The sequence below is a fragment of the Sylvia atricapilla genome, chromosome 1, assembly GCF_009819655.1.
Source record: "Sylvia atricapilla isolate bSylAtr1 chromosome 1, bSylAtr1.pri, whole genome shotgun sequence".
Classification (NCBI taxonomy): domain Eukaryota; kingdom Metazoa; phylum Chordata; class Aves; order Passeriformes; family Sylviidae; genus Sylvia; species Sylvia atricapilla.
Window position 1 is genome coordinate 46091357 of NC_089140.1, and position 18528 is coordinate 46109884.

Consider the following 18528-nt stretch of genomic DNA (forward strand, 5'->3'; position numbering starts at 1 on the left):
TTGCTTTCAATTCCTAGCAAAGGTTTACTGCTCTAGCAGATCCGTTACACAGCTTCTGAAACTAAGAGGATTTAACGATAGGAGAAAAGTGTGTTGGACATCTTAACTTACCTGCATCTTCATGGAAGGGCAAGAATACTTTTCTTTAAGTGATTGTCATTGTGGACTGAACATTTGGTAACTGAACATTCACTGTCCAGCTCCTTAGAGGTGCGATTGGAAAATCTTCCTTACATAATGCTTGAAAGACCGTGGTTTCACCTGAAATCCTCTACCAGTTTTAGATGTCCGTGTAGTTGGAAAACCATCTCATTTCCTTCTGATGTGGGTGGGTTCTAGGGAGGCTGAATACTAATTTCTGTAACTCAAACTAAAATGTAGTTGGAGATCTGTTTTGGTAACTGCTTTTAAAAATGCTTCCTTGTCCTTTCCTATGTTGCTCTGCTTGTGCTCTTCTGTATGGTTTTGTTTATTGTTTGTTTGGTTTTTTTAAATTGTGGGTTGAACAAGATCTTAATCATGCAGAAGTAGTGGTGGTTTGCTCACCCACTGAGTGAGGCTGAGGAAAACTTCTGGAGAGAGGATGAGTTTATGTGTATCCTGAGGCAGGTTTGATGAAAACATGGGACACTCTTCCCTTCTCAGAAACACTGCACAGAGACCAGAACTGTCCCCCTCCTTTTCACCAAGTGCTGGGATAATCAGGGACATCCATTACACTTGTAGTCAGAATGCCAGAGTGTTGCTGACACATCTCATGCTGTGAAGCTATGATCAGCTACACTTCACATTCTCTAAATTTTAGGTGTTATCTGTATTCCAAAGATAAACTGCCTGCAAATGGAAAACTTTGTCCCAATGTAAACTTTGGGAGTAATGCCTGGTAATTAGACTCTTGCAACTAGAGGCTGGTTGAGTAAGCAGTGCATCCAAACACCTTGATGTTTTTTCAGAAGGCCTTTGCCTTTTGGACTTCTGTTTGGCAACTATGACAAAAGAGCCAGCATGACTGCATGTTTAAAAAAGCTCTAAACCCAAATTCCCTAACCCTACTCCCTCTCTCCTGTAACTGTAGCATTAGCCCAGCTGATGTAAGTTCTGAAGGTGCCTAAAACCCCAAATGTAAACTTAAAGAAATCGTATATGCTGAGCTCCCCTGGAAACGCTGCAGCATTCCCCAATCCTTGCTGTGCCTGGGTGGTGCAGACCGAGTCACTGGGTGGGCAGCTCATGCTGATGCCTGTGAGGAGTCACATGTAGTAGAGCCCTGCTTGTCCTGCCCACGGTGCTGAAGCTGCAATGCAGGCACAAGGGAGGCTGTAGGAAGGCTGCTCCCTCTCTCTGTTTTACCATGACTCTCCTGCTTTCCTTCCTGCCCCAGGAAAATGGAGGAGACAGGGAGGGAGCCCACAGGGACTGGGCCAAACTTCACAGCCAGGCCCTGTGACCGCTGACTCAGCAGCTGTGCTGCTGCCTACAAGCTCTCCCCATCTTTTGGCTCTGGCTGACAGGCAGCTGTTGCTCCCATCTCCTCCTGTCCCTGGCACTGCCAGGGTGCTTTCAGCTCTTCCAGTTTGCTGCTGCTGCCTGAGTCATGCCTCTGGAATGGAAGCAGCCAAGGCACTATCCTCAAGATCCTCACCTTGGTTGTTCTACTGGTTTTCTTCTCAAGGCTCCCTCTGGCCTCCTGGCTGTCCCTGTGTTAGACCAAAGGAATTGCTTGACCATAGGTTTTGTACATGGAAGACATCAACCTTCAAACACTCTGCCTATTCTAGATGCAGGCTGGAATTTCTAAAAGGTCCCTGTGTTCAGCAGTTCCCTGATGGCACAGCATGTGCCATGTGATTTGTGAAAGGATGCTCACACTACCTCAGATTGTGCATTGAGCCTCTGCCCTGCATTCAAAATACAGGGATAATTAATTTCATTTTACTGCAGAGGATGCAGAGGTGGGGTATGGAAACTATCATCTCTCTCCCTTTCTCAGAAAAGTTCTAGCAGGTTTGTAATAACACATGTAAAGCTGCTGATTCAGAAAAAAAGCGTCTGGTCACAAGTCACAATTTTAATAACAGACCACAGTCTGTAAGGAAAGAGGCCATTTCTTGAGATGTGTATTAATTCTGGTAGAAGAGAATGCAGATCTAAGCTCTCCTACATTTTCATTACAGTTCCTCAGGGAATGGAAGATGGCACAGTTTTTGCTCTGTATAAAAGAAAGCAAAGGGGAACAATGATTATATTGCACATTAGGGCAGTTGTATGATTTGCTCTCTTTTATTAATGAATAGATTTAGTACAGCTGAGACCTCACAGGAGCAGGGTCACAACATCATCTTTAACTTATGCTGCAACATATCTGAGCAAGCTTCTGAGATTGTGGCTGTATTAGGCTGTATCACTGTACAAAATGCTGAGAGGTGCAGTTGTGCTCAGTACAGGGGAAACACTTTCTGAATAATTTTTTTGTGGTGAGGGTGGTGAAACTGGCACAGGTTGCCCAGAGAGGTGAGAGATGCCCCATCCCTGGAAACATCCAAGGTTAGGGTATGGAAATGGGGCTCTGAGCAGCCTGGTCTAGTTGAGAATGCCCCTGCTCATTGCAGGCAGGCTGTGGACTCTCAGCTGTGAAACTCTCTGTTGTTACAAGGATGGGAAATTTTATCTCAGACACATTAACTTAAAACATTCTTCCCATTTCATAGAAGATAAAGAAACAATAAGGATAGAGAATGTTTTGCAGTGATGCAAAAATACCAGAAGAAGAAACGCTTTGCCCGAATTGGGTGCATAGAAGCATTTTTACTGAAGAAAAATTTATGTATGAAAAACTTGTGTGAAACTATGTAGCATGTGAATAAGATCCTTCAAAGTAGAGCTGAGACTGAAATGTCTTTGAAAAAGCAACAAACGCACACTCTCTTTACAGAGCATTTACATCTTCAATTTTACAAAATAGCCACGTTTTATAAAATGCTCCTCTGAAATGCCTGATTAAAAAGGACTGAACCACAGTATCCCATCAGCAGCAGTTTATCACATCTATAAATCCAATTTAGATCTCGTTATAACAGGAGTGTGAGACAATAAAGAACAGCGTAACAGCAGTAAAAGGAACTTGTAGTTGACAACTGATACCATATATATATCCCATAATACCAAAATGAAGATAAAAGTTTTAAATTAAATCAAACAGTTCCGTAAATGAGTAATAAACACATCTAAGATAGCACATGTGTGCTCTTCTGTCCAGTTGCCTCCTGGAAGGAATGGAGTGACTTGAGACTGCAATTTACAGGATTTTCTGTAGAATGGAGTTGGCAACTTCCAGGGATTCATCTTTCACCAGGACAATATCATAAGAGTCCATGTATTTTTCCAAAAGCTCATCTACCTAATTGCAGAAGGGATGAAGAGAAAGACCACCTTAGTAATAGAATTAATTATTGAAAGAGTTTTTATCATTAAAATATTGCTCAATCTTTCCACCAAATTCTGGGAATAAGCCATGCAAATAATGTATCACTCCTACAAGTGAATTCTACAGGAGGATGCAGTAGGAGTGGCCTGACCTAAAGTGCATTCCAGGATGTAATACACGTTTATTCCAAGGTCTCACACACAGAGGTACGGAAAGAAGAACTACTTCTGCAAGGGCAGGGAGAAATATAAAACTGTAGTTTTCTCCCTCCTCAATGCAAATGGATGTTCATTATAAGTTAGCAAATAATCAGTCAAGTGTCACTTAAAACCCCCAAAAATTAAAAGAAAAAGAGGAGACACTGCCTGGATTTGTTATTTGCGAGATTATAATTTTTCTCAATTATCTATTCAGTACTGACAGGAGGAGAGGCCACAGGAATTTAAGAGAATTAATTTTTACAGCCTCTGAATTTCACTTCTCTAGGAGACACCTCTTTGGAAGTAGTTCTGTACAAAACCCAAGGCAATATACTTGTGGCTCTGAGGTTATGGGTTAGAAAAAAATCCATGAAAAATGTTTGAAATTTAAGCCCAAATATAGGCTAAAGACTTGGTTTGATATCTGAACCATATTATAATGAACCTGTTTCTAACTCCCAGTGTTCCATCCAAAGCTTACAAGGTTATGTAAGGCTACTTACTTTATCATTGAGATAGCCGATCTTAAGAATGTGCTCAACATTTGCTACTCCATCTGCCATACTCAAGTCGCCTTGAGAATCACCCAGCAGTATGATATTGCTGTTGTCTTTTAGCTGTTTGAAGTACTCTGTGTTTTTCAAGGCACCATCATGTTTGTTGTAAACATGAATCAATTCTCCTTTAAATCCTTTTAATATTCCCTATGGGAAAAAAAGCAACACTGGAGTTATTTCTGGTACCATTCAGGCAGGACAGAATCTAGAATGGAAGAGGTGATATTACTGTTGAGCCAAGATTGAACTACATAATCTGTGCTGATGAACAAGATAAATTAGTTTAGAATAATGTCACAGTAGTGACAGCACAGTTAAGAGCAGGCAGGCAGTGATTCTCCCTGCTCAGAGGAGTGTATATATCTCTATATATACATCTATCTTGTAGTGTGTAAAAAAAGCTACTAAATACCACAAACATATGTGGTATTTATCAAACATATTTGATAAGAAAATATTATCTCATACATACATTTTCATCAAAATCCATGAAATTGGAAACCACTTTGACATTAGAATGGTAGACCCCAGCCTGGTGGATTACTTCCTCAAGAATGTCGCCAATCCCAGCAGAAAATATGAACACAGGAATATTATGTTCACTGAGCTTATCAAAGAAGTTCTCATACCCTTCTCTGCAATACAGAATACAAATACAAATCAAATCTCAAATAAAGAAAGCCAAGAAAAGTCTGAGATTTTAGGAGACAATCACATCATCTTCGGAAAAGAGTTAGTATTTCCTGTGCACTTTACTGCATTTCTTTTATTTCACCTTTTCAGGTCAGCAAGAACCATCAACCTAACACAAGGCATGTTTGCAAGAAACTGCTGCATCAAGCTGTTTAGTCTTGATCTGTATAATTTTTCCCCCAAAAATATCTAATCATGTTTTAAAGATTTAAAAACACTTCCCCCTGCCCAAGTGCTCCAGAACAAGCAAGCAGCTAGCAGACCTCACTCTAGCTACTATCAGGCTGTACATTTCCTTTCACTCTTCCTCGCTTAAATATGTGACTTTCTATAGGGTCATTACTATAAAACAAATTTTGCTTTTTAATCTTGAAAACATTTATTGTTGCTCTCTCCTGTTTTTAGTTTTTTAGTACTCAGTGCCCTATGTATAGTATTTGAAGAACAAGTAATATTATTTCTATATGCTTTCTCCATACAGACATAGATTGGTAGAATTTTACATTTTAAAAAAGTATTGTGAAAGGTCTGGAAAGAATTTTAGCTTGCGGATGAAGATTCAATCCACATGGACTTAGGTTTTCAGACAGGCAGAGATTGGGAGCTTGTCTGTTGCACAAAACATAAAGATTCAGTCAGTGTTATAAACAAATACTTCTACAATTTAAATTCTAACATTCTGTTTCAGTATTCCACAATTTACAGACAGGTTTAGAGGGCTTTCAAAGAGGTGGAAGCCATAGCACATTTTGAACAAGGATTTTGCTGTCTTTTAAACTTGCTTTCAGCCACAGAGGAAGAACAATTTTTAATACAACATATGAAACGTGTTCCTCAAGTGTTTCCTAAAGGAATTAAGTTAAACTTTACATTGCTCTTAAAAAAAGAAAAGGATCACCAGTGCAATTTAAAGAGGATGAAAGTCTACAGAAAATTAATCTTGTAGAGAAGGGACTAAAAATAGTTCCAGACTTCTGCTTTATATATTATTAGAGATTATTGTCTGCATTTAGATGCAACACACCAATTAAGTGTGTTACATGGAGAACATGGAGAGCTCAATGTGGTCCAAGGATAAGGTGTCTCATTCTCAGGAACCTATGTGGGTTTTTTAAATTTCCCTTTTCTTTTTTTCTCCTCCCCCCCAACACTCAGGAAGAATTGACAGAAAATACTCTGAAAGAGATTGATATAATTCAAATCAAAAGAAACTTACTTCAGCATAACATCAGATTCTCTTACAATTTCTGCAAACTTGTCCTTCTGTAAGCCTTGTTCAATGAGTAGTGCATGAGATTTATGGTACCTAGAAATAAACAAAAAATGGGCTGAATGTTGGTTACGAAGGGTCACCTTTCATTAGATTGCATGATGAAAAGCATCCTGTATGGTTAATTCTTGCCTATTCACGTTGAGAGCAAAACAAAACCAGTTGTACCAAACTTTAAGAGATTAATTCAGTTAATGTGACAGCTAAAAGCTAAGTACTGCCATTAATTTGCTTTTAAAAACTTACTAAATCTAATCTTAATACAATCTGAAAATAAGTGTCTCTTACCATTCTACCATATATGGGTATTTCTCTTCAATGGTGAGAGCTGGATCAATTTCAATGGCATAATAGGTTTCTTTCAGCTGCAATAACTGAAGGGAAAAAAAACCCCATATGATGTTTAATATATTTCATGAAATACATTGGTATTTGGTCTAAGTAATCAAAACAAAATTCTTATCAGGAAATAATGACAGGTATCTGTACAACAAACCAAATGCTCATAGGTTTTTTGTTTACCTTTTTCCGACACTCATCTGTGATGATCTTAGAGTTATCAATGATGTCTGGGAAAGGGGTGAAAAAAAGAGAGTCAAACAAGACAGTACATTTCTTTACTTTGCTCTACAACACTGTAAATGGCACAGATGACAATGTCTCGTGACATACCAATATGCTTCCTCAGAACTCTTCTTACCAGCAACCACCAAAAAGCACATTTTTCTTCGTAAGTGTAAAGATGCCCTTCCCTTCATCTCTGAGTTACAAGGTCAGTTACAAGCTTTGGATCTGTTTCTTGAGATTTAATTGTTTCCAAAATCATCCTGAAGCATCCTATATGTTTTCAATTTCCCACGTCTTGTTTGTTCCAAAAGACTACAGCATAAGGATAAAATTGCCAAGAATTCTAAGGCGTTTACTATCTGGTTCTTGCAGGTGTCAGAACTATGATGGGCTCTTGAAAAACAAAAGTCAGCCATACCACATTTTGCCACTAATATCTGAGAGTGCAAAGTTTAATGCTTTAATTGTGAATGGCAACTTATCTGTTTTAATTCACACAGATTTTAATTAATATATATATATACACATAAAAACACAGTCACTAGAATACTTTGTCAGTAGAATGTACAGATTAGGTAACAAGTCAGTATAAAATCTCATTAGGAAATAAATTGAATAGAAAATTAAAATATAGGAAAAACTAAAAGGAGCGAACAAATAAATCTATAAAAAAAAGTACTCACTATGACAAGTTGGACATCTTTTTCCATTGTAGGAAAATCTACTTAATGTCATATCAAAATCTGTAATAATCTATTTAAGGAAAGAAAAAGCAAAACTGTCTTACAACATAGAGGAACAAAATAAAGAATGGCTAGTAATTCTGAACGATCAACAATAGCTGCAGCTGAGTAGCATGTGTGGCACAGAAGCCTCCCTATTCTATTGAGCCATTGTCATGGAAGCTAGCATATCCCAGAAGAGTAACATTTTTTCTAACAAAACTGTTTTTCTCATTCCTTTGCTGAGAATATTTCCTGAAATTACTAAGCTTCTATGCTTATGTTATTTCCTTAACTAGTGTCTGGCTGAGTTACGGTTGAATCAACAAGGGCTATTAAAAGAGTTAACATGCCTAAGTTTTGGAGATTTCTTGAAGGTTGAATTCTATTACATATATATAGATATGCTTAATTTTTTTGGCATAGAGTAACAATCCCACAGTTGCTTTTACTCCAAACTTGTTACACCTTTACCTGAAGTTTGGCAGCTCCACCTTTGATGAGGCCACAAATAATCTCCTCTACTCTTGCTGGGTCCTTAATATGGACAGTCTTCTTCTGAAATTCTGGCATCTGTGAAGAGTAAGAACAAAGACATAAATACACTTGGAATGGAAAACTTACTAGGCAGTAGCTGCTGTCCATCAGATTGGAAGCTCTGCATCTACAAACAGTTTCATGTGACATCAGGACGTGGTCAGGACAGAAAGACAAGAGTAAGAAGAAACAGAAAATACTCTGGATATATTAATGACTGTACTGTTCTGTTTGCTTGCAACATCTGTTTTCATTTCCTTTCCTAATGTCATATTAGTCAATAAGTTGACACTCACAGAAAAGGTCATTATATTTGTAGGAATAAAGGGAGATATGTAGGAACAGGACATATGGGATCATCTTGTGATTCAGATATGTCACTAGGAGATGGTGAACCATAAAACTAACTCTCTTTGCAATTAATATGCCCTTAAAGTATCAGCCGAGGTAAAGAAGACATCCATTGTTTCCTTGAGAATGCTGAATGAGTGTCAACTGAGTACTTCAATACAACAAGGCTGTGCAGTAATCCCTCCTCCTTAGCCAGTCCATCAATTACAACCATTACCTATTTCACTGCACACTTTTGAAATAACACATGATATCACACTGTATATTCCTTTTGGATGAAGTATATTTCTTGAATGTTATGATAAATGCTGTATTTGGTGTAAAACAAGAAAAAAAAATCCAAACCCACAAAACCCCATTCTTCCCCAAACAATTCCCCAAGCCTTTGTTTACTCTAAGAGTTTACCTTCGAAATAGAAGAACAGTAAAAGAGCTATTTATTTACAGGAAGTTCCCAATGTAGCATATATTTATTTCCTTTATAATCATGTACGGACCCATTCTATAAAAAAGGCATCGGACATTTGCAATCTGCCTAAACAGGCATTTATGAGTAGAAAGACTTTATTTTCTGTGTATAAAACTTCAGAAATGATAAAATGTTAAGAATTAAATTTTTAACATTCTGATCCTTCAGCCTTCCTTTTCTTATAGCTAGCATGTAATCTTTGCTGCAATGAGCTAAAAAAAAATAAAAAATGGTGGGAGAGCTTCTCTTTCAGGACAGTTCTGGATCCAGAGTTCTTGTATCACCAATTGTCAGTAAGTCATGCAGAACTCTTTCTTCCAGCTCTTGATGCTACTAAGTCTTTTCTTCATTAGTAACAGCAAATTTGCAGTCAAATTGCAATTTGCTTATCACATAAGAAAATGGTAGCATTTTTAAGTATTGCAAACATATGTTTTTCTAAGGGAAAAGACACTTGTGTGCCAGACACAAGAAGGATCTAGATATACCTTGAAATATCAGCTCTAGTCCACTCTGTTCTCAGGTGGGAGCAAAACATTGCAGCTACATCCTTAACAGGTGAGCAGAGGCTCATCTAACTCATTCTTCAAAACCTCCACTCACATATTCCTCATTTTCCTTAACTACCTTTATGTTTAGAAACATAAATGTTTGCTTAATGTCTAATCTTTCTTACTGTATTTCAAGTCATTCAACTTGGAGAAAAACTTTCTTTTTCTCAGATGCTTACTGGATAAATTTTTCCCTTCTATCTGAATGTAAAACCCCAGTGTTCTTCAATCTTCTTTTGCAGAACACAATTTTCTAAATCTCTGATAATTCTTAATATTGTCTTGGCCTACCCACTTGAACAATATTATTTTTCCAACACAGCATCCATGATTGTGGGTAAAACCTTTCTGCTCTGACAAGGCCTCGGCTGAAGGGCCACTTTGGCCCTGTCTTCAGGTAGCATCTTCGCATGTACATTAAAATACAAGCCCTATGTTAGCAGTAATATTGTGAGAACGATTCAAATTCAGTTGGTAATGACCAAATATTCTTCAAAATGACTCCTAGAAAGAAATAGGTATTTGTGAAAAGTGTTAAATTTTACATTTAGTCTTCTGGATTGTATCTTTTCTTCCATGTCAGTGCTCCTACCTTTCAGTATAACAAATAATTCTAATCCCACTGTGGTAATGGTTATTTCCTGGCTGATACCCTCAAAGACACTGCTGAAAACAGAAATCCTTCTAGAACCCTAATCATGGTTCTCTGATAAATTTCCAAGTTTTTCCAGCCATTAAAATTTTTCACCTATATCACAGTATCTTTGTCAAAAATTCTGTCCTGAACAGGGTATTCTATACTTCTTTCCTTTAAAAATCTCATAAAGAAACAAACTGTATTAATTCCACTTTGATTAGAAGAATTAAGGTTTTCCTTTCTGATCCTTTGGCAAAGACATTTTCTGTAAAAGTGGTATCTCCTAAGCCATTATCCCTGAGTTCCTTGTGTTGTTGCAGTGCCTTGCTACTACTTCTTTTAGCACAGTGAAGTCACAAGAAGTACATTAGGATTGACTTCCAGCTCTTAGCTGCTTCCCAGGCTGGGAGTCATTGAGAAAGCTAATGAGCGTTGACAAGAAATAGAATTCCTGAATAATGTCTATTAAATAAGTCACTAATCTTTTGAGATATACCTTTACAAAGTATTTCTTTATTCACGTTTAGCAGCACATCTAGCTTCACAAACCAAAATATTAATGATCTGTAACTCTTTTAAGGGGCTTTACAGTATTTCTTTTGTATGTTATATGATACTGGTAAACAAAAGTGAGCTTTCCACTTTTTCCTGCATATACAATATTTTTACAATGAAACACAAAGCACATTGACTTTGGACATTTACCAAAGCATTTTGACGAAGTTTGGTGATTTTTTTACTGTAAATTGACTAATCTAATTCCTTTAACTTTCAGCAAATTATATATATAAATTTAGATTTGGAATGCAAAAATTAAACAGTGAAATCTAAGTGCATACTTTTCTAAGAAGTAGTTCAAGTACTATTTGGTTTACTTAGATACTAAGCAACAGATTTCCTAATATAACTAACTTAAACAGATGTTGGGGTAGATAGAGAGATCAGAGGAAGGGACTGGACGAGGAAAATTGGATTGTTTGGTACTGTTTGATTTCAGACTGAGCCCTTTCGTAAGTTTCTGAAACAACCTGAGGAATAGATCTTGGTAAACACTTTAGTAGATCATGTTAAACAAGACATTGCTTAAGATTGTAAATGTGATGAAAGCTTCCTGCTTTGATGTTGTAAACTCCTACTCAAGATCAGTTTATAAGATTAATTTATTTCTAACACACTTTTAACTTTTGCACATGAACTAGTTGAAGAGTATTTTAATTTAGGGGTGGGGGAAAGTCTTCTGCAGCAAGTATAACCCAGACATTTTCAGTCTCACAGGCACTTTCAGAAGAAAAAACAAGTCTACATTATGAATGTGATAGCTGATAACGCCTCAGACAAATACAGTGAGACAAAATAGCCACTTTTCTCATCACTAGTTCCTTGTATTAATATTTGCAACTGAGCATTAAGTAGCAATTCTTTAATTTAGTCTTTATCATTATTACAGTAGAAGTAAGTGAAACTGTCTAAGGAATGTGTAAATGAAACTGAAACTGCAGCCACCAATTTTCTGGGAAACTCTCTCCTCTAATGTTTTACACTTCTGCCCAGTTTAGCTGTTGTTGCAAACATTGTTGCATATTTGCCATTCTTCAGAGTTGAAAGAGAAAAGCAGATTCTAGTTGGAAAGAACTGATAAGACAGATGAAAGAGCAAAGGGTTAAAAGTTCAGTCAATTTGATAAAATTTTTGTTTCTATTTACTGTTTAAGAAAATTCAAGCAGTCAACTCAGTGTGCACATGAACCTCCCAAAATTCTGATGCACCAGTTGACTGGGATGAGCACAGATAGAAAAGCAGCCAAGCAAAAATCTCCACAGCACTTAACCAAGTCAAGGAAGCCTTTCAGAACCAGGAGCTTCTACATACAGAACTAAAACTATACAAGCACAGGAAAAGGAACTCATAATTCATTGTGACATCTAAAGTACATAATGGTTTATCACTTAAGTGCCCCTGTTTATTATATATATATATATATATATATATATGTAATATTATAAAAGTGTGAGAAGAGTTTTGCTTTCTTACCAAGAGTATCTGTATGCTACTGAATAGCTCAGAGGCTGAGCTTAAAACACATGTATGACAACTCACAAGGGTAATTTGTGGTTGGCATATACACTAGCCACAAATACATTTTAGTTTCCAGTCTCTGACAATTTTAAGGAGCCTTTGAGAGAAGGAAAAACAAAACTGAAAAATATCATTTTAAAGGCTGAGCTTAGTTGGATTTATGAAAAGGAAAAAGATTATCTGCTTGTTTGTGATAGCAGGTACCTGGAATAAGGATGTAGGAAATTATTTTGTAACTAAGAATGTTGTGGCCATACCTTGAGGAATGAACAGTAATGGATTCACGCAGGTTTGGAAATCCCCCAGTCCTACAAACCACAGAATGGGTCATTTACAACAAGGATAGTTCAGAAAATTACAAATCTATTTAGTACATAAGACATGCATCTGTGTAGCTGGGTTAAATAAAGAGAAGTATTTGTCATAAGGACAGCACTGAATTCTAATTTTGAAATGGCATTTCTTATATACCACTGGATAACAGAAGTGCAAACAGAACTGCTTTTATGTATCCAAGTGCTGCTTAATATGCAAGTTGTATGTACTTCTTAGTACATACATACTTCTTAGTATGAGAGGCAGCGTGCTTTTAAGTGCATGCTGTGTCAATTTGATTATAAAACAGTTGCTAGTGATAAAACCTGTCATTCATTTTAGTGATCTAAGTGAATTTGCAGCTGACATTGTAGGCATTTCCAATGAGGCATCCCAGGAAATTAATAACTGATTGTGTCCCCAAGGAGTAATGTCATGTTCTGGAGCTAGGATTATACTGAATTTTTCAATCTACTAAGTGTTAGAGATAGAGCAGTTACTTTCCTCCCCCTATACAGTAAAACAAGTCCCGATGATTAACACAAAATTTTAAAAATGTCAAATAAAAAACTCCATACAAAGATCAACTGAGTGACCTTTTGTTTTCACTGTCAGTAATTTGAAATAGGGAAGGATGAGTTGATGAATTACTTGCTATCTTAACTACAAAGAGATATGGCTCATTTCACAATCAACTCTAGACACAGAGCCTGAAATATTACTAATAACCCAAACTGTAGGAGGCTGTCATCATAAGTCTGCTAAGTAATGCTTTGACGAAGGACATAAAAAACTGGTGCAGAGTATTTTTATACTGACACCCTGTAAGCCTACACTACTTGGCAAATACCAAGTTTTCTTATTTTATAAAGACTCATCTAGTATGGAAGTCTCCCAAAATCCAAATCATTCCTAAGTAAACACCCTGGATTTTGGGTGGACAAAATGTTATGAGAAAATATCAATGATTGACAGAGTACTTTGTTAGATGTCAGTAATTCGGAATCACAGTAAGAACTGTTCTCACACTTGGAAATGTATTAAAATACTCCACAAAACTTCAGATTACCATAACGTCATAAAAGGGATAGGGCAATACATAAGATCTAAATAAAGATCTAGCTGTAATGCTATAGACAGTATGTGAATTTCAAGTACAACACAATTTCTATTTTCCTACTTTATTGATAAACCTGCCTTAGACTAGACTAGGTTTCAAACCTGTTATCTTTTGATAGAGAGAAAACACAAGGGTGGGCTGGCAGGGAGAGAGCACTTATCCATGTTATTTCTGAGCAAGGCAAATGGAAATCAAAGTGATAAATTGGATAGGGGCAGATTATTTGTAAATTTTATTCTAATCTATGGTGAAAGCTTCCAGGTAAGAGAATATAAACCAAGACTAAATGATGTTTATTTTGGGAACTGCAGATGCATGATTTCAAGGTCTTAGACTAGCTATCACATATATTCACTTATGGACATGCACCAAAAAAGGCAGGGCATGGTAGCAGTGATAGCTGTGAAAGTTGATACCCAGAAGCTACAGAAACTGGTTTTGGTGTTCTTGGTGGAAGAAAGTAACAGTTTGGTGAACATATGAAGAAATGGGACACATTCCTTAATTTACTTGTTATTTTCCAGTAGGTGTGGGTTTTTTTTGTTTGTTTTGATTTTTTTTTTTTTTTTGGCTACTATCACAGAACATTACTTGCTCTAGAAAAAAAAAAAAAAAGCTTAAAAAAACTCCTGAAAAGCATGCAAGCTTCTCCATTTAACTTCTGCTACTTGCAACATTTCAGTTGCAAGAAGCAGGGGGAGCCATAACAAAATCCACAGAAGGACACTGTGAGGATCTTTTCCTCCATATGTTATATAAGTATAAAGCAAGACAGCCTGTAATTCAGACAATTTGAATTCTGGCCCATAAGGGCAACAGAGGTTTCTCTTAGCTGCCCCAACTGTTAGTAGGCTTATATTTTAGACAGGAACATCAAAAGGTACTGGTAATCCCATCAGTCACTCCATTATGTGCAGGTTGTCAGGAAAACTTTACTAGTTATTGGGCACTCTGGTAGCATGATCTGAGCTCAGGACAGGGACTCACTAATTTATAATTCCCAAAACCATAATACATTTTATATTCCGATGATGCAAGCTCAAATATGGTAAGAAATCCTTAGTAACTAGTAATTACCAAATTACTATTTTAGTAGTTCTGCCAAGAAATAGCCTTAGGACTACTTAGCTAAAAAGTAGTTATTATGGCAATGAAACAACAGAACACTAAGTATCTTCACAGTAGCTTGATAACATGCTGTAAAACTAAATACCCAGCACAGGTTATATGAAATAACTGAAAATGTGTTCATTGCCTAAGCTATTTTAATACATGGACTAGGATGCACACTAAAAATAATTTTTCCTGGTTTACTTTGTTAATCTATTTACATCTTTTTATAATTAATGTGCTGGGTTCTGATACTTAATTTGGAAAAAAACCCACCAAACTCTTATAAAAATCTGGAGAGAGCGCTTTCACAGAAAACATGACAACAGTGTTCCCTCTTGTGTTTTTAAAGGAGAGTACCTGTGCGTTGAGCTTAGGGCACTCTTGATTCTTCTGTCCTTGATTTTGTCCTACTGCAACAGCATAGGTGGCAAGCAGAGTCCAGAGATGCAGGGCTTGCATGCAGGCTGCCAACAAAAACCAACCAAATCCTTTTAAGAATTGGTCTGCCATATTATGTGATCTTTCTATTCCTGCTGTATAAAATAAAAGCCAACATGCATGGTACATAGCGACGTCACTGTGAAAATACCAACACTTCTGAATAGTCTTAAAAGTAGAGGAACATTTTAGTTGAATTAACCTATTCAATGAAAACCACTAAGAATACTTATTCCTTTGATGCCGTTGCTCATTCTATGCTATCAAATGCTAAATTTAAAAATACAGCTTTTTAAGTTTTTTCCACAGTCACAATTAACAGCTGTAAGTAAGCCCTCAGCTCATAACCTTGGCCTAAAAACACAGGCAAGAAGACAGAGTCGATAGCGCTGACAGAAGCTGCACACACTTACCAGAGGGTTTTGCAGGAGCAGCTGCAGAAGCAAAAGAAAATTCCTCTTGCTTGAGACACACTAATATAGCAGCACAGGGTGCAGTTGAGGGCGTTTCCAAATACAGCCTGACTAATCCCCGTGCAAAACCCCAGAGTCCTGTGACGCACGTCAGCAATGCACAGCAGTTTGTTATGCTCAGCAGTACAGCCCGACGGGCTTGCAGATCATCAGCTGGTTCACCAACAACAAAACCTTTGACCTTCACTGAATGAACAGCTTTCATGGATGCAGCAGGCAAATTTGGGCTGCTCTAACAAAGGAAGGCACTTGTTTTTCAAAGCAGAAGTTTATTAGTTCATTACTTTTTAGCCTTTTTACAAAATCTTTCCAAATATTTTAGGATTTCCTGTTGCATAGTGCCACAAATTTCTTAGAGCTTCACTGACATGGTTTCATTAATGTTTACTAGGTAGCACACATTTATTCATGTAGAGAGAACAAATGAATTAATTAATCTTTGTTTTGGCTGTAATTATCTGTGTGATACTGAAACAGGAAATGAAGGAGCCTTGTTTGTCAGGATTTTTGAGAGACAAGGCAACTCCACATAATTTTAGAAGTTTGTCATTAGGCATGCTGCCTGATCAAAGACCATAACTAGGTGACATAGAAGATGGATTAAAAAGAAATAGTTTTTAGGGTGAGGGGATGAAGGAACTATTGTCTAATCGTATATTACATTTTTAAGTTTTGTAAATGCTTGTAAGTGTCATGCAAAGCTGACTATTGCTTTAGCAGCAGTGCAAGCTTCTCTATACTACCCCATGACTCATGTTCAACCTCAGGTTTATGATCTCTGTTTCAGGATGCCAGGACTAACCACCAACAACAGGCCAATTCATACATGGCCACCAATGTGACCAGTGCAATCCTCAGAGCTGAAGCAAGGGCAGGTTACAAGTGTAGCATGTACAAAACCTGTAACGCCATAAACCCTCCCACAGTAGCAGGACTCCAGAAATTCATTAGTTATGAAAATTTCCTTCAAAAGAGGGTGTGCTTTCTACATTAAAAAAAAAACCCAACAGACTTTCTGAATGGTCCAGTATATCCATATATTTGTGTCTACATTCCAACTGTAGACTACCGTGTAGTCTATCAGGATTCCTTAGTGTATCTGACCTACATGTGCACTTTCCTTTTGTTTTCAGAGGTGTTCTCTGTTTTGAGCCAACAAAACAACTCAAGTGAATACTTTATCTAATACAAAACATGCAACTTTAATCAACATTTATCCTCTTAGAATTGACCAAGATCCTCCTAAATGTATGTTAAGGTCTGCTGTATCCTGAAGCAACAAAAGAGTTTGAAAGATATGTTCAAAATATAACATACTCCCTGCAAAGACTGTATACACTAAATGAAACTTACCTGGCCATTGGTATTGCCAGGATTCATAGCTACCACTTAACTACTTGTTACAGCATTTGTACACTGCTGTAATAGGTAACATTCAGAGAACTTTACCCTTCATAGTATTTTAATACGGGCAGCATGCTTTTCATTCATCTTTTTATAGTGTTTGGGAAATATAAGTATAGCGCAGTGTCTTGAGTAAATATGAATTATTTGCACAACAAAAAGCTGCAGCTTATGTCCCTGCTAGATTTCCAGTGTTAAAAAAAATCTTATGAATAATGAAGTAAAATACACTTGCTAGATGAATCATGTACTTCATGTAAGACATCACTTGATACACTCAGTTTGCAAAGAACCTGCCTTTGAGCTTTTATGTTTTTGTATTATATATAAACGAGTCTTGTGAGCCTCATAGATGAGGCTGGGATTTGGTGGGTCAGCAAGCTGGCCTGTTGCTATTCTGGTATTCCTCAGCTACGATTCAATGAGAAAATTAACTCCACTGCTGTCAAGAATCTAAAGAAAGTTAGTTTCTCTTTCAGAAAGCTGGGGAAACAAAAACAGGGTGGTTTTAAAAATATTATTTTATTTATTTTTTTAAGATTAAAAAGAAAAAAGAGTTACAGAAATTATGTCCAACTCTTACAGACTGTTTTTTGGTACACCAGACTAATTGGAAAGCATTCTAAATGAACAATTACAGTCTTAGTCAAAGTCCTAGAAAATGTCATGAGCAAAATTTCTGTAAACATTAATACAGCCAACACCTAATTCCTAGAAAAATATCTACTCTCTTTATCAACAGTGTACTTTCACTTTAATGAAAATGCTGCACATGAAACTTCTCATCGACAAAACAAGAGTGTCTTTGCAACTCCAAGAAATCTTTGTATACAACACTTTAATTACAACAGCTCCTACTAACCACATTCTATTACTGCTGATTTGAGTCAGTTGAGCATTTTGTTTACAGTGTTTAAAGTCTGGTGAAAGAGGATTTTTCTAAAGAGAGAGAAATAAACTCCAGCATGACATTTCTACTCTTGAAATATGGAAGGTCATTTAAACATATTTTAAGAACCACAAACTGGAGAGGTGTAGTTATTTCAACAGATAGAATCTATTTTAACATTTTCTCTTTGGCTGAGGGCCACATCTTGACTACAGAATATTCTACGCAGAAAGAGAGAAGAAAAAAAGAACAACACTGAAAACACTAGTTGATTTATAATTTATGTAAAACTGGGAAAAAGTTCAGCTTTATATTGTCGCGTGTTAGGTGAACTTGGTTTGTAGAGGATGCTCTCAAATATGAAGTACCGCAAGTTTTGGTCTAAAGCAAATAAAAGTTGGTTCTACCAGTCCTTCTCCACCCGTGACCTAAGCTGCATCCATTTGTGGAAAGAATTAGCATGGGTATATTGCCTAAGCAAGTAAGCTGCGCTTTTTCTTTAATAAACTGAATACTTCAGCTAAACTGACATTAACTTTTAAAGATAAGAAAGAGGTCATGGCTTTTTAGACTATTTTCTACAAAAGTTAGAGGTGACCTAATTCTGTCTGCAGTGTAAACATTAGCTAGTGTCAAGAGCTTACTAGCTTTTATTCCTGTTAAGCAACCCTTCCACAACAGAACAACAACTTTTGAATACATCCTCATATATTTAGTATGTT

General features: G+C 36.8%; 1 protein-coding gene across 7 annotated transcripts in view; it reads right to left on the reverse strand.

Annotated features, from left to right (window-relative positions):
• Positions 1-2048: 2048 nt before the first annotated feature.
• Positions 2049-18528, reverse strand: part of NT5C3A (5'-nucleotidase, cytosolic IIIA) — a 28230-nt gene continuing 11750 nt past the window's right edge. Inside the window, exons 1-12 of one of the 7 annotated variants that reach the window (XM_066321706.1) lie at positions 15454-15485; positions 14960-15066; positions 12312-12362; positions 7908-8006; positions 7395-7464; positions 6667-6713; positions 6433-6518; positions 6091-6180; positions 4654-4816; positions 4128-4328; positions 3300-3397; positions 2049-2209 (exon numbers count right to left, since the gene is read on the reverse strand). In XM_066321706.1, the coding sequence (XP_066177803.1) occupies positions 2179-2209; positions 3300-3397; positions 4128-4328; positions 4654-4816; positions 6091-6180; positions 6433-6518; positions 6667-6713; positions 7395-7464; positions 7908-8006 (885 nt within the window). In that variant the 5' untranslated portion in view covers positions 12312-12362; positions 14960-15066; positions 15454-15485 and the 3' untranslated portion in view covers positions 2049-2178. Of the gene's footprint in view, positions 2210-2261; positions 3398-4127; positions 4329-4653; positions 4817-6090; positions 6181-6432; positions 6519-6666; positions 6714-7394; positions 7465-7907; positions 8007-12311; positions 12363-14959; positions 15067-15453; positions 15604-18528 lie in introns of those variants that run through there. The other 6 variants (XM_066321677.1, XM_066321695.1, XM_066321716.1 and 3 more) reach the window with 6 other exon arrangements.